The 24,711-nt window shown below is 36.6% G+C and overlaps 1 protein-coding gene across 4 annotated transcripts in view; it reads left to right on the forward strand.

The window, feature by feature from the left end:
• Nucleotides 1–24,711, forward strand: part of FAM126B (family with sequence similarity 126 member B) — a 70,665-nt gene that overhangs the window by 32,283 nt on the left and 13,671 nt on the right. For 2 of the 4 annotated variants that reach the window (XM_032860097.1, XM_032860096.1), the window contains exons 3-9: nt 2,083–2,160; nt 2,875–2,976; nt 7,918–8,097; nt 12,388–12,468; nt 14,043–14,158; nt 19,576–19,671; nt 23,451–23,567. In XM_032860097.1, coding sequence (XP_032715988.1) covers nt 2,110–2,160; nt 2,875–2,976; nt 7,918–8,097; nt 12,388–12,468; nt 14,043–14,158; nt 19,576–19,671; nt 23,451–23,567 — 743 coding nt within the window. In that variant the 5' untranslated portion in view covers nt 2,083–2,109. Of the gene's footprint in view, nt 1–2,066; nt 2,161–2,872; nt 2,977–3,702; nt 3,759–7,917; nt 8,098–12,387; nt 12,469–14,042; nt 14,159–19,575; nt 19,672–23,450; nt 23,568–24,711 lie in introns of those variants that run through there. The other 2 variants (XM_032860098.1, XM_032860100.1) reach the window with 2 other exon arrangements.

Consider the following 24,711-nt stretch of genomic DNA (forward strand, 5'->3'; position numbering starts at 1 on the left):
AAAAAGTTAACTATAATACCATTAACAAATACAAAATAGCCTATAATAATTCCTTAATATAATCAAATAACCAGTCATGTTCAGCTTTTTCCAGTTGTGTCATGTTCTTTTTAATTGTTTGGATCAGAGTCCAAAAGAGATTTATTCTTTGGCTATTGATTTTTTTTAATCTCTCTTAATCTGTAGGTTTCCCTACTGTCTCTTTTTTCTCCGGCAATTTATTTTGACTAAATTCATCAGTCTCTCTTTACAGCATTTGCTACTTGAAAATAAAGGACATGTGGGACGCCTGGGTGGCTCAGTTGGTTGGACGACTGCCTTCGGCTCAGGTCATGATCCCGGAATCCCGGGATCGAGTCCCACATCGGGCTCCCAGCTCCATGGGGAGTCTGCTTCTCCCTCTGACCTTCTCCTCGCTCATGCTCTCTCTCACTGTCTCGCTCTCAAATAAATAAATAAAATCTTAAAAAAAAAAAAGAAAATAAAGGACATGTCTTACTCTTTGTACTCCTCCCTTATACTTGGTATAGTGCATTATATAGAGACATTGAAGAATCCTTTTGGAATTGAAGGGTAGAATAAGGAAATCTGATTCCTTTTTTTTTGTTTTGTTTTGTTTTTAAAGATTTTATTTATTTATTTGAGAGAGAGACAGTGAGAGAGAGCATGAGCGGGGAGAAGGTCAGAGGGAGAAGCAGACTCCCCATGGAGCTGGGAGTCCGATGTGGGACTCGATCCCGGGACTCCGGGATCATGACCTGAGCCGAAGGCAGTCGTCCAACCAACTGAGCCACCCAGGCGTCCCTGATTCCTTTTTTTTAAGGTAGAAATTCAGTGTGAAATTTGACACAGTCTTAGGAAAAATTATCTTTTTAATAAAGAAACTTTTTTATTTCAGTTGCTTTGAAGATGTTTCCTTCCCTTTCAAAGAAGTTCTTTATTTCATCTAGTTCTTTTGAGCCTTTATTTATTTTTTTTTTTAAGATTTTATTTATTTATTTGACAGACAGAGATCACAAGTAGGCAGAGAGGCAGGCAGAGAGAGAGGAGGAAACAGGCTCCCTGCTGAGCAGAGAGCCCAATGTGGGGCTTGATCCCAGGACCCTGGGATCATGACCTGAGCCAGAGGCAGAGGCTTTAACCCACTGAGCCACCTAGGCGCCCCTCTTTTGAGCCTTTAAATTTAATTAAAAACGAAGACCTTTTGTCTTCCTCACTTTAAAAATAATACATTTTTTTTCTATAATTCAAGGTTACATGATTAGAATATCCTCAATATTCCTTCTCTCAGAGGTAGACAATTTAATTTAGTATATATGTGCCAGGCTTTTTTCACATTTTATATGTGTTTTTAATGGAATTATAGTTTATATAATTGTACAACTTGCTTTTTGTACTTGGACATCTTTCCATTATAGAAAACATATAAATCCATTTTCTTCAAAGGCCTTATTCGTATAGTACATATACATTTATAATCAGTTTGCTGAATATGTGACCCTTGATTTCTAGCTTTTCTGTCTTTGTCATCATAATCTGTCACATGGTTTGTTCTGTGATATGTAACTAATTCCAGTTGTATATTTGGTAGAGGCTCTAAAGGTAGACTTTTCATTCGTCTTGGGTAACGTACAGTTTGATTTCACTAAACTTGTTTTTGCCACTTTGAAATATGATTGCCGAGGAAAATATAAATGTATTAGGTAGGGACAGGGTGCCTGGGTGACTCAGTTGTTAGTGTCTGCCTTCGGCTCAGGTCATGATCTCAGTGTCCTGGGATCCAGCCTCACATCGGGCTCCCTGCTCAGTGGAGAGTCTGCCTCCCCGTCTCTGCCTACTTGTGATCTTTCTCTCTGTGTCAAATAGATAAATAAAATCTTTAAAACAAAGTACTAGGGAAATAGGTTTCAGATGTACCACTAAAAATAGAATTTATTTCTTAAATATAAATTTGTTTTAATTGAGCTCCAGTCTGAAGTATGTGCTAGGTTAGTTTCTTTGTTGAAGAAAGGTGCACATCGTTTACCTTTGGTAGTTTAAGTACCCAATGCTATCCTCAAGTTCAGTGCTTTTTTCTTTCAGAAATAAAAGAGGAATAGAGGGTAGAAGATGCTGGGATCTGAACGTGGTGTTGTGGAAGAATGGTTATCAGAATTCAAGGTAAGTTGGATTGAGGATAAGAATGTGTCATATGATTCTGTATGTCAGTAATTCAAACAATAAGTCCAAGTGTTCTGTGGAGAAACTGAAATAAATGCTATGATATGAAGTAGAAATGGCACAATATGAAATAATGTGTTTCTATATTTGTAACTCTTTAAAAAGGCACTAAGGTGAATAATGACTAGAAGGTAATATATAAAAATAAAAATAGGATTGCTGAGAGGTTATATGAATTTTTAAATACATTCAATAAAAGGGGAAGCTTCCAAGCTTTAATAAGGCACAGATGTAGGATTTGTGCCTTACATTTTTATTTCCTGTAATTAAAAATCACCCATTGATTTGATTTAAAACTGTAATTTCTGAATACTATAGAAAAAAATGTTTTGTAAACATAAAATCCAAGAATTAAAATATATCCTACACTTAATTTTTTTTTAGAGTAGATTATTTGGGGTGACCTATTTCAGCAAATCTTGATATAATGTGTGATTTCTAATCATTTTTCTTGGTTGAATAGTTTGAAGAACTATATACTATAACATTCCAAGTTAATTTGTTTTATTAATTCTCGTGGTTATTTCTTGTATTATTTTTACTTTTCTTAGTTGACTCTATCATAAATCTTTTCAAGAGGAACTGAGGATAAACAAATTTCCTCATTTTCCAAATACTAAGTTTGCTTTTGATTTCCTTGGATATTTCTTTTAGGCATTACCTGACACTCAGATCACCAATTATGCAGCAACTTTACACCGGAAAAAAACACTGGTACCAGCCCTCTATAAAGTTATTCAGGATTCAAATAATGAGGTAGGAAAGTTTGTAAGAAAAGCAGTTTTAACATAGTAAGATGAAATATGTGTACTAAAATGCATATCTAAGTTTTGTAGTTCTCCCTTCTCTTTTTAAAAATCCTTCTTATGGGACTGGAAAACTTTCTGCTGTGTTTCATTCTGATAGTTGCTTTGGCTTCCCTTTGCCCTCCCTCTTATTATTTTAAATGTTTTGATCAGGTTTGTTTCTATTCAGGACTGTATGTTTTGATTCTTGATTTGAATGACCATCATCTCATTGGGTTACTTATTTAATTTGAAACTTCTCTGTTTCCTGTTTGGAATGCTTCCTTTTCTGGAATCTGAATTTTAGCCATACACTGATTCAAAGTTTTTTATTTTAAGTATTGTTTGCAGTTGTTCTATTGATGATACAGAACTGTGTATATTTCTCCTATCTGTGAACTCAAACTGGTGACATGAAATGATGCTGCTAGTAAATTAGCTTGAAATGATTGGAGAAAGCACTATTTAGCGTAAATAGTAAAGATCAGTAAACTTAGAAAAAGAGTTTCCTATTACTCACCTTTGCGATTGAAGGGGGAAATGCTGCTATTTTATCTATATGTTAATTTATGCAAAATACACACAGTATCTTTCCATTAACACAATAGTAGACACAGTTGTATCACCACTGGATTCGTGTATGCTTTAAAATGAAAATGAAAGGAACACACAGGAAAGTAGCTTCTTATCTTCCCAGATACAGCCTCCAAGAGTGCCTCTGCTGTGTACTGGAATGAGTTTGAAGAAGTTCAGGTAATCATCTCCTAACCAGCAGCTTAATTTAAAGTGCATCTTAATTTTTGTCCTACCACTAAAAGCTTGCTTATTGACCTCCTTCTCTCCTGTCTCCTAAACACGGATCGGCTCTCAGTTGGGCTTGTATCTGTTGCTCTTTGTAGCGGCAGCTGTGGGATCATTTGCTGCTTTTTCTCTTGCTGTGTATTTATGAATGTTTTACAACTTTAGGTGTGGTAATATGTATTATATATATATTCATATCCTTTTTGGTTAGGAGTTTTCAGAATTCTGTTTGAATAATGAATGTGTGTATTTCCTGCCCCTTGTTTTGCACTGTCTTAACATTTAAGCTTTGCTTGTTAAAATTTGTTTTATGCTTTCTCTTTAGATTGTAAGCTCTTCATGGGCAGTGGTCTTATATTCTATATTTATTACTTTCCTAGAATATATTTTGTCATGTACATGATAAACGCTTAAATATTAAGTAGAAGAATAGTAAAACACAAAATGACATTCTGAAATGCTATCGTATTTTTTAGGACTCAAAAGTATATAAAAAGGATTGGTTTCCTTTTTTCCTTTATACTTTAGAAGATATGACATTAAAAAAGTTATTCACATTTCTTTATAATACTTTGCAATACTTAAGTGTGAGACCTTGTCATGGCTAGAACTGGGAAAAATTACAGCTTGAGCGCTTCAGGCTCAACAGCGGTCACTGTAATCATCCAGTTACCAGAGCAGATCTGTTTTTCCACGTCTTCTCTTGTCAGTTCATTAGGTTCTAACCATGTCGTCCTATTTCAGAAAAGCAGAATGTTTAGCTCTATAGCATCACAAACCATTTCTGGACCTTAGTCCTAAAAGGAAGCCCTTTTAGTCCTGATTTTGTTATATTCTGAAACACAATCACCTGTTTTATTTAGTTAACAGGAAATTATTTCAGAAAATTATCACATGCCATATATAATATTAATTGAAACATATGACAGTCTTAAGAACAGTTTTGCTTTAAAGACCTTTAAAGTTTTTCAAAAAGTGAATTTCCTAGTTTGGTATTATATGTCATATCCAACCTGTACTGCACCTGAAGTTTTAATCTCTAGACTAACGTATTGCATAGTTTTTCTCCTTTCCCTTGTTCCAGATCCTTTGGACACACTAGCAGTTCTTCCATTTCAAGGAGCTCTCCATCCAGTCTGTTAATCCTATCACTTTTTTCTGATTTGATTGCCTTTCCTTCTTTCCTCACATATCTCACTTCTGTCTTCACCCAGCTAAATTTTCATGGTACATCATAGTCTGTTTCCTTGCAAACATTCTTAGCTCCTTTGCTTCTCATTCCATTAATTTTTCTTCTTTGGGAAAATCTCAACACTGGATAAAACCCAGCTGTTCACCTTCATGCTTATACCTGAGCAGCTGAACATACTTGGAGAAATCAGCTGCAACAACAACTTTGTTGACTTTCTCCACTTTTATCTTTTATTGATTTAGTTTTTGAGAGAGAGAGAGAGAGAGAATGAATCAGAAGCAGACTCTGGCTCAACAGGGAGTCTGCTACAGAGCAGACTCAATAGGGAGTCTGCCATGACCTGAGCTGAAATCAAGAGTCAGATGCTTAACCAACTGAGCCACCCAGGCGCCCCTAGTCCTGCATTTAAAGTGCATAAAGTTGGGGCACCTGAGTGGCTCAGTTGGTTGTGTCCTAACTCTTGATTTTGGTTGAAGTTATGATCTCAGGGTGCTGGGATTGAGGCTTCCCATTGGACCCCATGCTCAGTGGGGAGTTTGCTTGAGGATTCTCTCTTTCCATTTCCCTCTCTCTAAAATAAATCTTTTTTTAAAAAATGGAGGACTAAAAATCTCAGTCACATAATACTGTCCTGCAGTCTTGCTTTACCTTCTTGGTACACTGTCCCCACTGTGGGTTTTACACATTCCCTTTCCTCATTAGTCTTACCCTCCTTTCCGTCATCTTCAGCTTGCTTTCTATAGCATTAAAAAAGAAGGAGGTAATTGGGAACTCTCTTTTCATATCTACCACTTTACCAGCTTCTCCACCTGCCTTCTCCTGCCTTTTCTGCTGCGATGGATGAAGTGTCCCAGTTTGCATCGAAGACTGTCTTCCACTTGGGCCTGGATCACAGCTTCTCTGGCCACCTCAAAGATTGTTCCTGCAATTACACCTTTCCTTTCCCTCATCATTGATTTCTCACCAAAATTATTAGATTGCCAGCTACTCCTCCTCCCCCTTAAAAAAAAAAAAAAAGCAGAGTAAAAATTTTGGTTTTGCTATGCCTAATTAAAATGTGGTTTCTTACATGCCACTGTGGTTCTTGCTACTGAGGAAGGGAACTTAAGGTCTTTATAACAGAAGCAAATTGTAATTGGGGTGACTGGCTGACTCATTCGGTCAAGTGTGTGACTCTTGATCTCAAGGTCATGAGTTTGAGCCCCACGTGTGGTGTAGAGTTTACTTAAAAAGGAAAAAAATTGTAGTTGTACTATGGCTAATAAAATTTAGAGACAGCAATTTTGGAGTCTCTACTGAAGAGAAAAATAATTTGAAACACGGATATATATTTTTAATAAATAAATTTATGAGACCAGTGATCTTTAATTCCCCAAAAGAACTGATTGATTTTGTCAGTACTTTAAAAAGATGTCAGCAGTTGACTATTTTCAGAAATTACTTCATCACTGACACTAAGTGGAATATGCTCTCTGTAATTAAACAATCTTCACCTTCTACCCTCCACCTTTATTCTAGTATAAGAAATGGGGTGTAGTGGGAGTCAGCTTGGTGTCGGAAGACCTGAATTTTAAGTGTCTTCTTCTACCACTACTTTTGTGACTTTGGGCACATTGTCTGACTGGTTGAGATTTCTGTGTAAGGGGAAAATTGGAATTCTTTAAAGAGTTTAAATATTACTGGGGTGCCTGGCTGGCTCAGTTGGAAGAGTATGTGACTCTTGATGTTGGGGCTGTAAGTTCAAGCCCATGCTGGATGTAGAGATTACTTAAAAATAAAAAAATCTTTTAAAATATGCTATAGTAGTGATTTCAAATAAAGAGCCTTAGTAGTTTCTAGATACTAGGGTGTTTGTATTTTTAAATTTTTTTTAGCTTTCCTTAAGAGCTAAGCTTAATTCCTCTAAATACATTAACTGTATGATTAACATTGGATTTGTTTACTTTTAATTTACAGTTGTGAAAATATTGACTTATTCTAGAGTGTTAGATTATTACATACATATGTAACTACATTTAAGCAGATTTCCAAATGTGTATGCATTATTTAATCAGAGTTAAGCATATAAATAGAGCTAAGCATATAAATACTGAATGATTCATTTTTTAAATTAAAATTTAAACATAATTTTATAGTTTCCTATCAGTGTTTTGTTTGCACTGTAAAATCATACCCAGTTTTGTATAGACTGTAGTTATTTCAACAAAACCATCTAGATTGGTAGTAGGAAAAAGGGAGAGGTTTATTTAAACAACTTGTTTTCTTTAGTTTTCAAGGTGATGAAGATCCTCATAAGTCATAGGGAAACTGTATGAAAAATTAAACACTGGAAAAGCTGTTTCTCTATACTTGCCTTCTTTTCAAAAAGCTTTCAAATACATGTAATTAAAATTTAAGTCAGTCTTAAAACATAAAAGTAATTTGTTTTACTTGTATTTAAAATATTAGCTAGCATTTTGGATGTCTAAATATTATAAATTGCAAAATCCCTTTCTTGATTTTATTTAAATCATAGTCTATGTTGAGATTTAAAGACTATTTCCAACAAGAGCATTTGAAGTTATTTTCTTCCAATATGGAATATCCTCCAAATGGAGGATAGGAAGGGCTAGTAATAATAGAAAAAGAAACTTACTAAATACAAATGTAGTACATTGGTGAAATAATTAATAAGTTTAATGATACAGTGTATTGAAAAATATGTTGATATGGGCACAAAATTCTTATAGCCAGTAGATTGGTCAGTTTAATATGTAGTCTGTACATAGAGATTAAGGTTTGGGTCCCATTGATTCAACAATGCAAAAATTAATATTGAGAATTTATTTTTAAAATATACATGTATATATGCATCAAAAACAAAAACACAGTGACAGCCAAAAGAATGGAAATAGCTAATGCACTTTATTTTTCTTTTAGCTTCTGGAGCCTGTCTGCCACCAGCTGTTTGAGCTCTATCGTAGCTCTGAAGTTCGACTTAAGAGGTTCACACTGCAGTTCTTGCCAGAATTGATGTGGGTTTATTTACGGCTCACAGTTAGCCGAGACAGACAGAGTAATGGTTGCATTGAAGCACTTCTGTTAGGAATTTATAATTTGGTAAGTTGAAAATGATTGGGAAATTTTAAGTATATTTTATTTAAAGTCTTCTGAGGTAATACTTTAATACTTACAGGCACCTGGGTGGCTCAGTGGGTTGAATATCTGACTCTTGATTTTGGCTCAGGTGATGATCTCAGGGTCATGACATCATGCCCCACGTCTAGGATTCTCTCCCTCTCCCGTTATCCCTCACCTCCTCACTTATGTGCATGCACACTCTGTCTCTCTCTCTCTCAAAAAAAAAAAAAGACACCAAAAGAATACTTACAAAAAAATGAATTGAAAGGTTTACTGAATAATTTATTTAAGTTAATATAATTGAGTCTAGAGAGACTTAATAAGTATTTGCTGATAATGGTATTTTATAAAGTAGGTGAAATTACTAGAATTGATAGTGTTAATATTTTGTGACTTTAACTTTTTTTATTTGACCAATGTTTCTGAATGTGCTGCGTTTAAAATTTTTGAAATTATTTCTAATAATCATTTGATAATATGTTTTTGATACTCTACTGTTTGAAACTCTTTTTCTAAGAAATTCTTAATTACCATAAATCTTATTCTGGGTTTTTTTTCTTCAAGTGTCCAGTTAGAACATTGGTATTGAAATTCCTGCTCTTTTTCTCTGTATTCAGTACTCATAGTAAACAAGCACTCCACATAATAAAATTAAGTTTACTAGTTGAGAGGTAATAAAGTACCTCATAAAACATTGAATCTCCCAGTAAATAAATACGCTTCTATACCACTGCTTAGTCTTCAAAGTATTATCCCTTAAAAAGTCATTAGAGGGGCGCCTAGGTGGCTCAGTGGGTTGGGCCGCTGCCTTCGGCTCAGGTCATGATCTCAGGGTCCTGGGATCGAGTCCCGCATCGGGCTCTCTGCTCAGCAGGGAGCCTGCTTCCCTTGCTCTCTCTCTGCCTGCCTCTCTGCCTACTTGTGATCTCTCTCTGTCAAATGAATAAATAAAATCTTTAAAAAAAAAAAAGTCATTAGAAAACATTTCTTTTTTTTTTTTTAAATTTTTATTTATTTATTTGACAGACAGAGATCACAAGTAGGCAGAGAGGCAGGCAGAGAGGGGGAAGCAGGCTTCCCGCTGAGCAGAGAGCCCAATTCAGGGCTTGATCCCAGGACCCTGAGATCATGACCTGAGGTGAAGGCCGAGGCTTTACCCACTGAGCCACCCAGGAGCCCCTAGAAAACATTTCTATCACTGTAACATATATCTGGAGGAAGCAGTATGGCCTTTGGAATCACTTGTATTTTGTTTAAAACCAGACCTAGTAATTTATTGGCTGCATTAAATTTGGGCATGCTACTTAATATCTTCACTTCAGTTGCCTCATCTGTAAAACAGAAATAAAACATGATTAGTTGAATTAAAAACAAATAGAATCTGCATGTTGCCTGAGGAATTTAATAAATGTCATTAGCAGCAGCAGCAACAGCAGCAGTAGTAGTATGAAAATTAAGGGGGAGTTTTTTAACATGAAAAACTAGTCTAGGTATAAAAGTCTGTTTCTAACTTGCCTGATTGTTTTTTCTTTTAAAGCAGGAAATTTAGGGGTGCCTGAGTGGCTCAGTTGTTAAGAGTATGCCTTTGGCTCGGGTCATGATCCCAGGGTCCTGGGATTCTCACTTAGGGCTCCCTGCTTGGTGGGAGGCCTACTTTTTCCTCTCCCACTCCCCCTGCTTCTGTTCCGTTTGTGTCTCTCTCCCTCTGTCAAATAAATAAATAAAATCTTTAAAATAAATAAATAAAATCTTTAAAATAAATAAATAAAGCAGGAAATTTGTTTCATATATTACCCACTCCTCTAGTGTTTAGCACAGGCACTTAATAGATGTTTATTGATTTAATAATTAAATTTAGTGTTTTAGATTATGCTGAAAATTAAGTTATCCTTTAATTTGTTAGTGTACTAAAATTCACTAGTGGGACAAATGAAGCAAATATTTTTATAGCAGAATACTGACAAGTTCTTGACAGTGCTTGTTGGTGTTGGATCTTTTAGCATCTTAGAAATGGGTACTATAAAGTAAATGCTCAATTATATCTCAGAAGTGTAACCAGGCTTCTTTCTTCTATTTCCCTTTCTGTCTGTGTTCTCTCTCCTCTGTGGCCCTCAGTTTTTCTTATTGCACTGGGTTTCTTTCATGTATTTCTTTCTCCTCCTGCCCTCCCCAGAACTTCTCCCTTGCTTCACATAGCCCCAGGGGAAGTTGTATATTGCCCTCAGCTTAAACAAATTTCAGAACATCCTTCTTCAGAGATATATGTAAATATAAATAAAAATTATTTGGTTTAATTTGAAATTTAGGAATAAAAATTAAAGTTTTATTGCCTAACTTAAATTAGGTCCGTTCACCTTACTGTAGACTTTCTGAGTCATAATGGCCCAAATGTGGTAGTAACTAGTTTGACTATACAGTCATAAAATGACCTCCCTAAGGAATTTTTAAACCCATTTTCCTGCCAAAATTGGAGGTACGGCCATTGTTCACATATAATTGGTACTCTCCTGTGACATATTAAACTCAGAAATGAGTCCTACAGGGAACTTCTTATGGGTTTGTGTTTTGTTGACTAGTTTTTATTGTTGTTTCTTCCTTTTGTGCTGTGTAACTGCTCAGTCTCTCTCTAACTTCTAGGTATGCTGCGGGGGGCAGCCTTCTCTCTCTGGGTTTTATGCTAGTTATGTATACTAATAAGAGTTGTCAAAAAAAAAAACCAGACTAAAATGAGGCAGTGGAGAAAAGGAGTGATGCTGGAGGATTTCAGCCCTCTATTTGCTAGCGTCTGTAGGCAGATCTTTATTGATAACTGTAGAAAGCTGGAAGTGCCAGAGACTGTAGAAATGAAGGACACCATTGTCCTTTTCATTGAATGATAAAATGCTTTTTTTTTTTTTTTAAGATTTTATTTATTTGTCAGAGATAGTGAGCACAAGCAGGGGTAGCAGCAGATAGAGGGAGAAGCAGGCTCCCAGCTGAGCAGGGAACCTGATACAGGACTTGATCCCAGGACCCTAGGGTCATGACCTGAGCCAAAGGCAAACACTTAAATGATTGAGCCACCCAGTCGTCCCAGATAAAATGCTTTTAAAAGAAAGCACAAGAATTTTTTTGCAGTTCAGTAGAAATTACCTAATTATGAACTTAATCACAAGGACTAATATTCATTATGTTAATATTTAACTTAATTCAGGTCATTAGTCTTTTGCTAAATAATTGTGACAGTTTCTTTTAGTCAGGATTCATCCTGTGTTAAAATATTATGTTTTTCTCATTTTTAAGTGTATTTCTTGGCTAAAACATATATAATCTGTTTTGACTCAGATCTAATCACTTAATCTCCCTGTCCTGTCTGTATATTTAACATGAAAATTGATTTGTGTACCTGCTTCATGTCTTTGCTGTCACATTGCATTTGATTTAGCTATAGTATTGTGCTCCATATCTCTCAAAGGGTAACTCAACTACTAAACTGTGTAAATTTGGTTAGAAAAGATACACTAGGGTAGTAATATTCTTTTTTTTTTTTTTTTTAAGATTTTGTTTATTTGTCAGAGAGAGGGTGTGAGCACAAGCAGGGGGAGTGTCAGGCAAGGGGAGAAGCAGACTCCCCACCGAGCAAGGAGCTCAATGTGGGACTTGATCTCCCAGGATCCTGGGATCATGACCTGAGCCAAAGGCAGATGCTTAATCGACTGAGCCACCCAGACACCCCCAAGCCTGAGTATTTTTATACTAGGTTTGATGAAGAGTGGGAAGTTGTGGGAAAATGTGATGGGACATAAAGGGAATGATTAAGGGTAAACTTGGGAGAAACTTAGTAAGGCCTGTTTGTTTGGATTCCTCTTAAAGTTTCTTGTTCTTCAGAGAAAAGGATGCATCTTTCTTCTTGGAGGGCACCTCTCAAATGAGGGTCTTTTTTTTTTTTTAAGATTTTATTTATTTATATGAGAGAAGACGGGGGCGGGGGTGGGGAGGGGCAATGGGAGAGGAAGAAGCAGGCTCCTTGCTGAGCATGCAGGCTCGATGCAGGCTCCATCCCCAGGCTCCATCCTAGCACCCTGGGATCGTGACCTGAGCCAAAGGCAGATGCTTAAAAGATGCTTAACCAACTGAGCCACCCAGGTATCCCTATTCTTTATATACTACTGTTTCTAAAAATTTTCCTTAGTTGCCAGTGATATATTAGGCAAATTAAGAAAGAAGTTACTATTTTTTACAGTATAGTCCTGTGATTATTTATCTTTGTATATTATTTTTTAACTATAGGAAATTGCTGATAAAGATGGAAACAATAAAGTTCTATCTTTTACTATCCCTTCTTTATCCAAGCCTTCAATATACCATGAGGTAAGTAAGATTAGAAAGGTAGAATTATTAAAATTATATTGATTAAGAGATGAAAGTCAATTTTTTACCAGAGATAAATGCTCCTAACACATCTTTATGGATTTACTTTTTTTAAAGTAGTTGTTTATAACTAGTGATCTAAAGCCAAGCTCTTATCAAGAGAGGTAGAAAGTAATTGTTGGAAAAATTTTCCTCTAGTTCTTGTTTCTTTCTTATTATTCCATCGCTGTCATTTTCACTTTTTTATTAGTCTTTTATGAATTCTTAAAAATATTCTTTCAGTTTTTAAAGTCTCCCATAATTGGAAATTTGTTTTAATTTAATTTTTTATTATTTTTTAGGAAAATGTCTACTTAGAAGGATATTAACACTATAATTATATATATATATAATTGTAGCTATTCGTTAACATTATACATTATACTTCTGAGTTTTGCTTATATTTATTTGGTTGAAGAATGAGAGAACACTAATAATCATATAGGTAGGAGACTCCTGTTGAACTGAAATCCCAGATCTAAGGGTGTATGTTTATATTTAAGGATATATGTTATGAATCAAGTTTCTGGTCTATAGTGACCTTTAGTGTATAAAGTATAAGGAAAGCATTTAAAGAAACTTCACCAGCAATTCAAAAATTATATTCCGTTTTCTTACTAACAGTACCAGACAGTATTCAGTTGTCTTACAGCTCCATGCAGCTATTTATTTTCTTAATTAATTCTCCTGGGACTTCATTTTGTATTGGAAATAGAATGCCTCCAATAAAATGGGCTTGTTTTAGCATAGAATATTTCTGAGTAATAGATTTTAATTAAGTTCTGTGTATCATGTTATGTAATAAAATGGAGGATAGTGAAACAGTTATGAATGGATGCTTCTAACCTCAGAAACATGAAATCAGTTATGTCACTATTAAACATTTGATCATAGTCTTCATTATTGTTTGTGTTAAATAACTCTCTGTGCTTTTCTTTTTTCTTTCAAGTTTTTATTTTAATTCCAGTTAGTTAACATACAGTGTTACTAGTTTGAGATGTATAGTATAATGACTCAGCCATTCCATACTGCACCCAGTGCTCATCATGACAAATGTATCCTTAATCCCCTTCACCCATTTAACCCATGCACCTTTCTTTTTCATTATTGAATGGGATTGATAAGAATATCCACCTACCTGAAGTTAGACAAACTACAGAATTTAAATGCGCAGTCTCAGAACTGCTGTGTGCTCTGGGGTGCAGACAAAATTGATGTATTTGAGAAAAATAAAAAATAATGAAAGTGGTATATTTGTAATCTTTAGTCTTTCCAGCAACTTTTCTTATTCTTTGTCCTAAATATAGATTGATCCTGTAATCTTTCAAAAAATAAAGCAGTATATTTTTAGTTTTATATATTAAATATAATTTCCAAAAAGAACTATAGAATGTATGCAACTGAAAAATGGAAAGGTTTTGAACAAGAAATGGGCTCAATGTTAAAGCAAAATTAAATATCCTTACATGATACAGATTTTTACTTCATTTTAGAGATACTGTGTCTCTTAAAGATACTTTATCTTTTTTTTGTAGCCCTCAACAATTGGATCCATGGCTTTGACAGAAGGGGCTTTGTGTCAGCATGATCTCATCAGGGTTGTTTATAGTGATCTTCATCCTCAAAGGGAAACATTCACTGCACAAAACCGGTAATGGTCAAAACTATAGACCGTAATAGTTATTAATCTGTGCTTAATAGTTAACTATAATTATTTTGGTTCAAGTTTGATGAGATAAGAGGCAAGAGGTTTAAGATGTCATACTAGATAAAATCTTTAAAAAAATAAGATGTCATAATAGTGAAATACATTATAATGGTTAAATACCTGTCCATCTAATGCACGGTACTGTGTGTGATCATCTTGCATAAGGTAATGTAAAAACTAAAACTGTGGGCATAAAGTCAGCTAAGCCAAGGTTTGTTTTCTAGCACTACAGCTTAGAAGCTTGTCCTCTCAGGCAGTGTACCTACTTTCTACACTTTGCTTTCTTCATTGCAGAATGGGTGAATGAGAGTACCTACCTTCCTGAAGTTAGATAAACTGCAAAGTTTGAATGCCTGGGCCCCAAGACTGCCCTCAGTTCTGACACCAACTGCAGGTTTGGGGAGTTCCCATAACCACTCCTAGGTTTGATAACTTGCTAGGACTCAAAACTCACTGAATGAAAGCTGTTATGTTCAGAGTTAAGGTTTATTAAAAGGAAAGGATATGGATTAAAATAAGCCAAAGGGAGAGATGCATAGGACAGAATCTGGAGGGTTCCAAATGCAGAGCTTCTGTTGTCCTCACCCATGGAGTCAGGATGCACTACCCTCCCAGCATCAACATGTGACAGTATGCCTAGAGTCAGGTTCAGTGTCCAGAGTTCTCACTGTGCTCCGTTATTGTAGGTACGATTGATTAGACTGACTGCTTGCAAGGTTGATCTCAGCCTCCTGGTTGGTTGAGGCTGTATGACCCACCCTAAATCACATGGTGGTTTGTTGGTTTTTAGTTTCAAAGATTTATTTACTTTAGAGAGAGAGAGAGAGAGAGCACTGGGGGGGGTGGGGTAGAAGGAGAGAGAGAGAGAGAGAAAATCCTAAGCAGACTCTTCCCTGAGCACTGGGCTCAATCCCAGGACCCCGAGATCATGACCTGAGCTGAATCAGGAGCTGGCCACTTAACCAGTCAACTGACTGAGCCACCCAGGCACTCCATGGTAGTTGTTTCTAATGTGGCTAGTCCTTACCCTAAATAAAGACACTTCTGTCAGGTATGACTTAGGTTTCTTCCTAGCAAGGGGGCAAAGGCCAGACTTCTTTGGGCAAGGCCAAATTCTTTACTATACAGATAATGCCCTGGCTTTTGACCTGGGCTCTTTCAAACAAAAATAGTTGTGTTTACCTGGGCATCTACTTTTAGTATAGCATTTCTGTGACAGATAACAGACATCAGTATGATCCTTATGAATGTGCCCAACATTTGAAGAGCCAGTGTATGTTAGGAATAGATTTGAAGAAGCAATTTAATTTGTTCTATAAAGCCACTATGTACATTTTCATATTTTTGTATCATTGATTCTTTTCCACCCCATCCTATCCCTCATCTACTACTATTTGTACCCTATGATCAACTTGAGCAGAAATACTGATCATAGAAATTAGCCGATGATAAACTAGGTCCAGTCCCTCAAGCCAGTCATTTTCTTAGCATTCATCCTAAGGAGGCTTTAACTCAATTTACTAGTACATCAATATGAGTATTAAAGCTTACCAACCATGCCTGTGTTACAGCATATCACAGAATGGCAGTAGGTGTGACCTGAAGAATGAGTCAGACACTGGCACATAACTGAAGTCGCAGTCATTAACTTATTGCAGTTTGTTCTTCTCTCAGGTTACCACAATGTCTCGTAGAACAGTGCCACTCAGATTTGCAGGTTTATCAGGTTTAAAAGCAGGAGTGGTCTCACCAACAAATGGTTTCATCCTTTTAAGAATCTGACATAGGGGTGCCTGGGTAGCTTAGTGGGTTGAGCATCTGCCTTTTGCTCAGGTCATGATCTTGGAGTCCTGGGATCAAGCCCTGTATCAGGCTCCCCACTCAGCAGAGAACTTTCTCCCTCCCCCTGTTCTGTGCTCTTGCTTGCTCTCTCTCTCCCCCCTCTCAAATAAATAAAAATAAAATCTTTTAAAAAATATATTTTATTTATTTAAGAGATAGAGAGCATGAATGGGGGGAAGGGGAAATGGGACAAGCAGATTCCCCACTGAGCAGGGAGCCTGACTCGGGCTTGATCCCAGGACTCTTGAGATCATGACCTGAGCCAAAGGCAGAGGCTTAACCTGCTGAGCCACCCAGGTGCCCCTCTAGGTAGACCCATTTTTTTGTTTTTTTTTAAATTTCTTTTCAGCGTAACAGTATTCATTGTTTTTGCACCACACCCAGTGCTCCATGCAATTCGTGCCCTCCTTAATACCCACCACCTGGCTCCCCCATCCTCCTCCCCGCCCCAGGTAGACCCATTTTTTATTTAGAAACTCATTCCTTTTATATGGGAAAATTTTCTTGAATTGTTTTGTTAATTAGTTCAGCCTCTCCGTTTTATCTGATCTTTTATTATTTGTCTCTTTTTATTTCTTTGGTCTTATACTATCTGTCTTCTGGTGGTTTTATTATTTGGATGTTGGAACTCTTGGAGTGGTCCTCTTTTCTCCCGCATCTGCTGTATTTTTTTCCATTTGCTCTATTTTCTGTGATATTTTCTCAACTTCATCCACCAGTCTTCTTGAGTTCTTAATTTTGGACATTATATTTTGTATATCTAGCTTTTTTGGTTTTCTAAGTGTTCTTTTAAAATAGATCCTGGTTGTTGTTTTTCCCCAAAACAACGTCTCTTATATTTTTGAGACTATTAATGATAATTTACTTTGTTTAAAGTTTTTTTTTTTTTTTTTTTTTAACTTACATACCTGACAGAGAGCAAGAGAGCACAGCAGGGGGAGCAGGAAGCAGAAGGAGTGGGAGAAGCAGGCTCATTTTAAGCAGGAAGCCCAACAGAGGGCAATCCTAGGATCCTGGGATCATGACCTGAGCTGAAGGCAGATGCTTAACTGACTGTGCCACCCAAGCACCCTGTTGAAAGTTTTTTTTCCCTTTTTGTATTTCTTTATTTTGATCTCATTTTCATGTTAGTGGGGTTCCTCAGATGTCTGATAATCTTCCCTAGACATCCCCGGAAGATGAAGGAAAGGAAATAAACTATGCACAGCTCTGACCTTGTGAGTAGGGCCAGTTGACCGTAAACTTCACTGAACCATTCAGTTGGAGAACTTCCCAGATCTCTGCCTCTTAAGTCTTTCCTCTTAGGGTGGTCAAATTCCTGAGAGAAAACGCTTTCTGGGCCCTCAGAGGGCTTGCCTAGCATCTGGTGGTCAAGAAGGGAAGAAGAGCTTCAGGTTTTTCTTTGTTTTTTTTTTTTTTATTTTTTTTTTAAAGATTTTATTTATTTATTTGACAGACGGAGATCACAGGCAGGCAGAGAGGCAGGCAGAGAGAGAGGAGAAAGCAGGCTCCCTGCTGAGCAGAGAGCCTGATGTGGGGCTCAATCCCAGGACCCCGGGATCATGACCTGAGCTGAAGGCAGAGGCTTTAACCCACTGAGCTACCCAGGTGCCCCAGGTTTCAATATCCAGTAAGAAATATTTAATTTTCCTGTTTTCAGTATGGTATCCCTTCCCCCAACCCTCACTCCAACCACAATTGTGCTTGGTGGTTCTCAAGTAGAAACTTCTTTTATCCTTTAAAAAAATAAATCTTCAGTAAACCTACAGCATAGAGGAGAAGAGATCTGAAGATATGACTGCTTCCAAGTCAGACTTTCAACTCAGTTTTTAACTTTTGATTTTGAAATAATTTCAGACTTACAAAAAATGTTTAAAAAATAGTACAAAGAGTTTCCTTTTACTCTTTACCACCTATGGGAAGCTTTTTAGAAGAAAACTTTCCTGGGTCATGCCCTCAAAGATTCTAATTGGGTCAGTCTGGGTTGAGGCACGGGAGTATATCATTCCAGAATACCCTTAAGTAACAGTAGTGTACATCCAGGTTAAGGAATCACTTCCTTGGAGACTGTATAGATTAAGAAATCTTTACTCAGGGACACCTGGGTGGCTCAGTCAGTTAAGCATCTGCCTTCAGCTCAGTTCATGGTCTCGGGGTCCCTGCTCAGGCTCAGGCTCCCTGCTAAGCAGGGAGTCGGCTTCTTCCTCTCCCCTCTGCCCTTCTCCCTGCTAATGTGTGCGCATGTGCTCTTTCTTTCCGTGTCTCAAATAAGAAAAAAAATCCCTGGTTTAAAAAAAAAAAAAAAAAAAGAGGGGCGCCTGGGTGGCTCAGTGGGTTAAACCTCTGCCTTCAGCTCAGGTCATGATCCCAGTGTCCTGGGATCGAGCCCCACATCGGGCTCTCTGCTCAGCAGGGAGCCTGCTTCTGCCTCTCTGCCTACTTGTGATCTCTGTCTGTCACATAAATAAATAAAATCTTTAAAAAAAAAGTAATAAAAATAAAAATAAATTAAAAAAAGAGAAATCTTTACTCATTAAATAAAATCATTTATTCATTCAATAAAAGTTTATTGAGCAATTATAATGTATTAGACACTGTGCTTGACACTAGAGATAGAGGTGATAAATGAGTAAAGTTGCTTGTTATTAAATAGGTAAAACATCAGTAAAGACAAAGATATGATTCCCTGCCATAAATGCTGTATCTAATACATATTAGGTACACAACAAAGGGAACTCTTTCCTTTAGTCAGGAAAATTAAGAATGATATTATGTCTAAGTTAAGAATTTGAGCCAACACTTGAAACCTAAGCTAGAATTTCCTAAGTGAAAAATTAAGTTCTAGTAAGAAAGGACAGCCTCCATAAAAGCAAGGAATTATGAAAAGTTATGATATATTCATGGAGTGGTAAGAAGATTGAGGTAGTATGGTGTATTAGGTAGTGGAGGGAAGTAAGGTTGGAGAGGTAGGTTGAGGGTGGGTTTTGTATTTTTAAAAGATTTATTTACTTATTTTTAGAAAGTACAAGGAAGAGGGCAAGAGAGAGAGAACCTCAAGCAGACTGCGTGCGGAACCTGATGTGGGGCTCAAGCTTATTACCCCAAGGCCATGACCCAAGCCAAAATCAAGAGTTGGACGCCCAGCCGGCTGAGTTGGCACAACTCAGTCCAGGCACTCATAACCAGTCCAGGCACCCCAAGGGTGGATTTTAAAGGCCTTCTATGCCATGATGAGTTTGGATTTTATCATGTAGTCAATGGGAACAGTGGATTAATGTAATAAGGAGTCATCTGTTCAAGCGCAATTGTTTATTTTTGGTTGAAGAAAATCTAGATGGTAGCAAGGAATGTGATCTTTAATAAGGAAAATGAAAACAGAAAAACCATTGAGGAGGATATCACAGCAATCTGATTGAGAACTCAGGAAGGTCACTATTACGTGCATTCTTGTTATAACTACCCAACAAAGAAATCAGTTTCCAGTAGAAATAATTTTCCTTTGTTTTATTTTTTTCTAGGTTTGAAGTCTTGAGTTTCCTCATGTTGTGTTATAATTCTGCTATTGTGTATATGCCTGCTTCATCTTACCAGTCTCTTTGTCGGATGGGCTCCAGGTGAGAAGAATAATTATTATCAACTTTCATATTAATTTATTTGACAAATAGTTATTGAGCACATATTCTGTGGTTAAGTGTTGTTCTAATTTGTTGTGATATAACAGTAAACAAAACTCTGGAAGCTTACATTCCTGTAGGAATCCTTATCATCCCTCATGTATCATGACTTTTGAAAATATTTCAGCATTAAAAAAGTATTTTCTAGCTGAACATCAATCCAAAATGTTGTACGTTTAGGGTGGTTGAGTGATACACCTAATCACTGCCTGTATGCCAAGTTTTATAAATCATTTGGAGAGTTTTGAATAAATAGTCCTATATATGGAGAAAGTCTAAAGGAATATGAATTTTTTCATTTATATATTTCACAAATAACAATGCTTTGGATAAGATTAGCAATAACACCAATTATCTGTATGTCTCATTTGTATTTGTGTGTTCTAGTCATTCCTAAATCAGAATTTCTAATAATTTGGACAGAGCTAAGCTGAGCTGAAAAGTAAACATCCACTGTAGGAAAAAAAAGTTAAGTAATATAAATTAGTTTGGAGTCAGAGTAGCTTTTGAGTTAGAGAATTTCAGTTATAGAAGGAACCCTTAGTTCATTCCGTCCAATTGGTTTTTTAAATTAACATATAATGTATTATTTGCCGCAGGGGTACAGGTCTGTGAATCATCAGGCTCACACATTTCACGGCACTCACCGCAGCATACGCCCTCCCCAGTGTCCATAACCCAGCCACCCTGTCCCTACCCCATCACCCGCCAGCAACCCTCTGTTTGTTTTGTGAGGTTAAGAGTCTCTTATGGTTTGTCTCCCTCCCGATCTGATCTTGTTTCATTTTATCCCTCCCTACCACCCAGGACCTCCTGCCCTGCCTCTCAAATTCCTCATATCAGAAAGATCATATGATAATTGTCTTTCTCTGATTGACTTATTTCGCTTAGCAAATACCCTCTAGTCCCTTCTACATTGTTGCAAATGGCAAGATTTCATTTCTTTGGATGGCTGCATAGTTTCCATTGTGTATATATGTACCACATCTTCTTTATCCATTCATCTGTTGATTGTCCCGCTGATTTTTACTTGAGGAGACTGAGCCCCTCAAAAAAGGTCAAATGCTGTATTAGTTTCCTATTGCCTCCTAACAAGTTGCCACATACCATGAACTTAGCAGCTCAAATAGTGCGTATTTATTATTTCCACAGTTTCTGTGGGTGAGGATTCTAGGCATGCATTAGCTGGGTCCTCTGCTTAGGGTATTAGAAAGCTGTGGTTAAGATGTCAGTGAGAAGTGCAGTTTTATCTGAGGCTCAGTTGAGGTGTTTATATGCTTTTGTTAACAGAATTCAGTTCTTTTAGTTGCAGGTTGGCTGTCTGCTGAAGGCTGGCCTCAGTTCTTTGTCTTCCCAGCATAGGCAACCTATGATGACTCCAGTTTTTAAGACCTGGCAGTACAATCTCGTTATATAACATAATCATATAATCATGTACGTGTAGTCATGGAAATCCGATTATGTTTGCCATATTCTGGCTGGAAGCAAGTCACAGTTCCCACCCGTACTCAATACTAGGGGATATACAGAGTGTGAATACCAGGACAGAGGGATCATAGGGATTCATGGCCGCCCCAGGAGATTGTCCACCCATAAATGCTTTGTTCAAGTTCATGCTTTTGTGTTAACTGGGAAGAGAGTAGGGTCCTATTTATAATAAAACTGTTTTTGCTACTTGGGGAAAAGCCAATTTAATTAGCTAAAAGTTTGATTTTATTGATTCTCTTAAAATAGCTGTATTATTTTCACTTGCCTATAATAATATGATGAATGACTAACAATTTTTATCTCTAACCTGGTTACTGTTATCAGGAGAGTACACTATTTAAGCACTTACTGCCTATCTACAGTTAGGTCTATAAGGGACTATTGTTGATTCATTAAAACAAAACCTGCCAAATCTATAATTTTTGTGGCACTTAATAGACTTTTAAAAATAGATTTTCTTAATAGGAAAAATGATAGAGTTTAGTGATCCTCCCACTTTCGTTCATATATCCCATAAAGAATTTAAAAAATCTGTATAGCTCTCACACATTTGAAGTTAACATTTAAATTTTTCATTTTATCTTAACTAGTTGCAAATGGTATGATTGCTAGTATGTAAATATTGACATAATAAAATAATTGCTAGGTTAGTATTTTAAATGTGTATAATGTAAATACCAACCATCATCCATACGAAGAATAGGTGAACAGGCTTTGAATAGTCTGACATTATATTATTTATTTTTCTCCTTAAAATTGAATTCCCTACCACTTTACTCACATTTTATCTTAATGCTATATTATGCTTTACAAGTCTTTTTTTTTTTCTTCTTCAATTTAACCATTGTTGTAGGTTTTATTTGTACCTCTGGGTTTTTTGGTTGGTTTGGTTTGGTTCGGTTCGGTTAGTGTTTTTTTTAAGTAGACTCCATATCCAGCATGGAGCTTGAACTCACAACCCTAGGATCAAGAGTCACATGGTCCACTGACAGTGCCAGCCAGATGCCCCTATGCTTCCAAGTCTTTTATTGATCTTTTCATTGTATATTTCTGCTACAAAAATATGTATGTAAATTGAGATTTTAATCTTATCTGTTTATTTATTTATTTATTTGACAGATAGAGGTCACAAGTAGGCACAGAGGCAGGCAGAGAGAGGTGGGGGAAGCAGGCTCCCCGCTGAGCAGAGAGCTCGATGCTGGCCTCAATCCCAGGACGCCGGGATCATGACCTGAACTGAGGGCAGAGGCTTTAACCCATTGAGCCATCCAGGTGCCCTGTAAATTGAGATTTTAAAAAAATTTCCAGAGGGGCACATGGGTGGCTCAGTGGATTAAAGCCTCTGCCTTCGGCTCAGGTCATGATCCCAGGGTCCTGGGATCGAGCCCCACATCAGGCTCTCTGCTCAGCGGGGAGCCTGCTTCCTCCACCTCTCTCTGCCTGCCTCTGTGCCTACTTGTGATCTCTCTCTCTCTCTCTCTCTCTCTCTCTCTGTGTCAAATAAATAATTAATTAAAAAAATTTGAGATCATAATGCACTAAACATTGAAAAGTTTCTTTGGACTCAGCATTATAATTTTTCAAACAAATTAATTGATTAAAATAATATAGGTACATTACAACTTTTGATAATTACTCAACATAACTTTTAGAAGCATCTCTTAATGAGATGAAGACAAAGAATTGTTGTGGCACTTTAATTTAAAAATTTTAAATTTAATTTAAAAATGGCCTCACTGGGCTCCTGGCTGGCTCAGTTGGTATAGCGTGCAACTCTTGATCTTCGGGTTTTGAATTTAAGCCCTATGTTAGGTCTAGAAATTACTTAAAAATAAAATCTTTTTAAAAGTGGCCTCATAGACATCAGGTATTTTGAAATGTCCCTTTGTTTTGAGATTTCTGTATCTCCCACTCATTCATCCTGATGAAATTTGGGATGTATAAAAGTTATACATTTTTTAAGAGGGAGAAAGATGACAGACAAAGCTATTTGAGAAAAAGTATTGCTTTTATGGATATAGTTCTTTAGAGTGTATACTTTGTGAGGGCACAGATTTTATTTTTATCTTTTTGCCTGTTGATAACTATCTGCCTAGGCCCAGGACAGTGACTGGTACATAAGTAGGTAGTCAATAAATATGAGGAATGAATAACTGAATGAATGAATTTATGAAAGGAAAAATGTTTAATGAATCAGGAAATCACACATGGCAAATGCCGTATTTTCCTAGGGTTTGTGTGAGTGGGTTTCCACGGCAACACGAAAAACACTGGAAAGAACTCTGTGGTCGAATAGTATTGGATCCTGAATTCATGGTGCAACTTCTCACAGGGGTTTATTATGCCATGTAAGTAGATAGACTATGAAACTGAGTGAATTTATGTAATGTTTGGAAACTTACTGTTTCTCTTTTTCCTTATCAGCTGCACAACACTGAATCTTGTTCCATGGTGGACATGTTGTCTTCTTTTTCCAATATGAATTCCTTTTAGTATTTTTTTAATGAATATATACTTGTTATTTGAAAGCAGTATGATGATGATTAAAAACAATTTTTGAATTGAGATATAATTGACATATAAGACTGTTAATTTTGGGTGTACGATATAATGATTAGATAATTTTATATTGTGAAATGATCACCACAATAAGTTTAATTAGGATCCATCACTATGTATAGTTAAAAATTTTTTTCTTGTGATGAGAACTTTTTAAGATTTTTTTTTTTTTTAATTCATTTGTCAGAGAGAGAGCACAAGCAGGGGAGAAGCAGGCTCCCCGTTGAGCAAGGAGCTTGATGCAGGACTTGATCCCAGAACCCTGGGACCATCACCTGAGCCGAAGGCAGATGCTTAACCTACTGAGCCATCCAGACATCCCGAGAACTTTTTAAAATCTACTCTCTTAGCAACTTCAAATAACACAGTACAGTGTGGTTAACTCTAGTCACCATACTGTGTATTACATCCCCAGACTGATTTATCTTACATCTAGAAGTTTGTACCTTTTCACCACTTTCACTCTTTATACCACCCCACCCCCCACCCCCACCTCTGGCAGCCACCAGTCTGTTTTCTGTATCTGTGATTTTGGGTTTTTTTTCTTTCAGATTTCACATATAAGTGAGCTCTGATAGTATTTGTCTTTCTGTTTGACCTACTATACTCAGCATAATGCCCTCGAGATCTGTCTATGTTGTTGCAGATGGCAAGATTTCTTTCTTTTTTATGGCTGAATAATACTCGTGTGTTTGTACACAATATATTTTCTTTATCCATTCATCTGTCAGTGAACACTTGTTGTTTCCATGTCTTGGTTACTGTAAATAATGCTGCAATGAATGGACTGCAGATCTTTTAGAGTTAGTGATTTTGTTTCCTTTGGATGTATACCAGAAGTGGAATTGCTAGATCAGACGGTAATTTCATTTTTAATTTTTTGAGGGACCTCCATACTGTTCGCCATACTGTCTGCACCAGTTTATGTTTTCA

This window comes from Lontra canadensis, unplaced genomic scaffold, assembly GCF_010015895.1.
Source record: "Lontra canadensis isolate GAN:19392208 unplaced genomic scaffold, GSC_riverotter_1.0 scaffold18, whole genome shotgun sequence".
NCBI classification, from domain to species: domain Eukaryota; kingdom Metazoa; phylum Chordata; class Mammalia; order Carnivora; family Mustelidae; genus Lontra; species Lontra canadensis.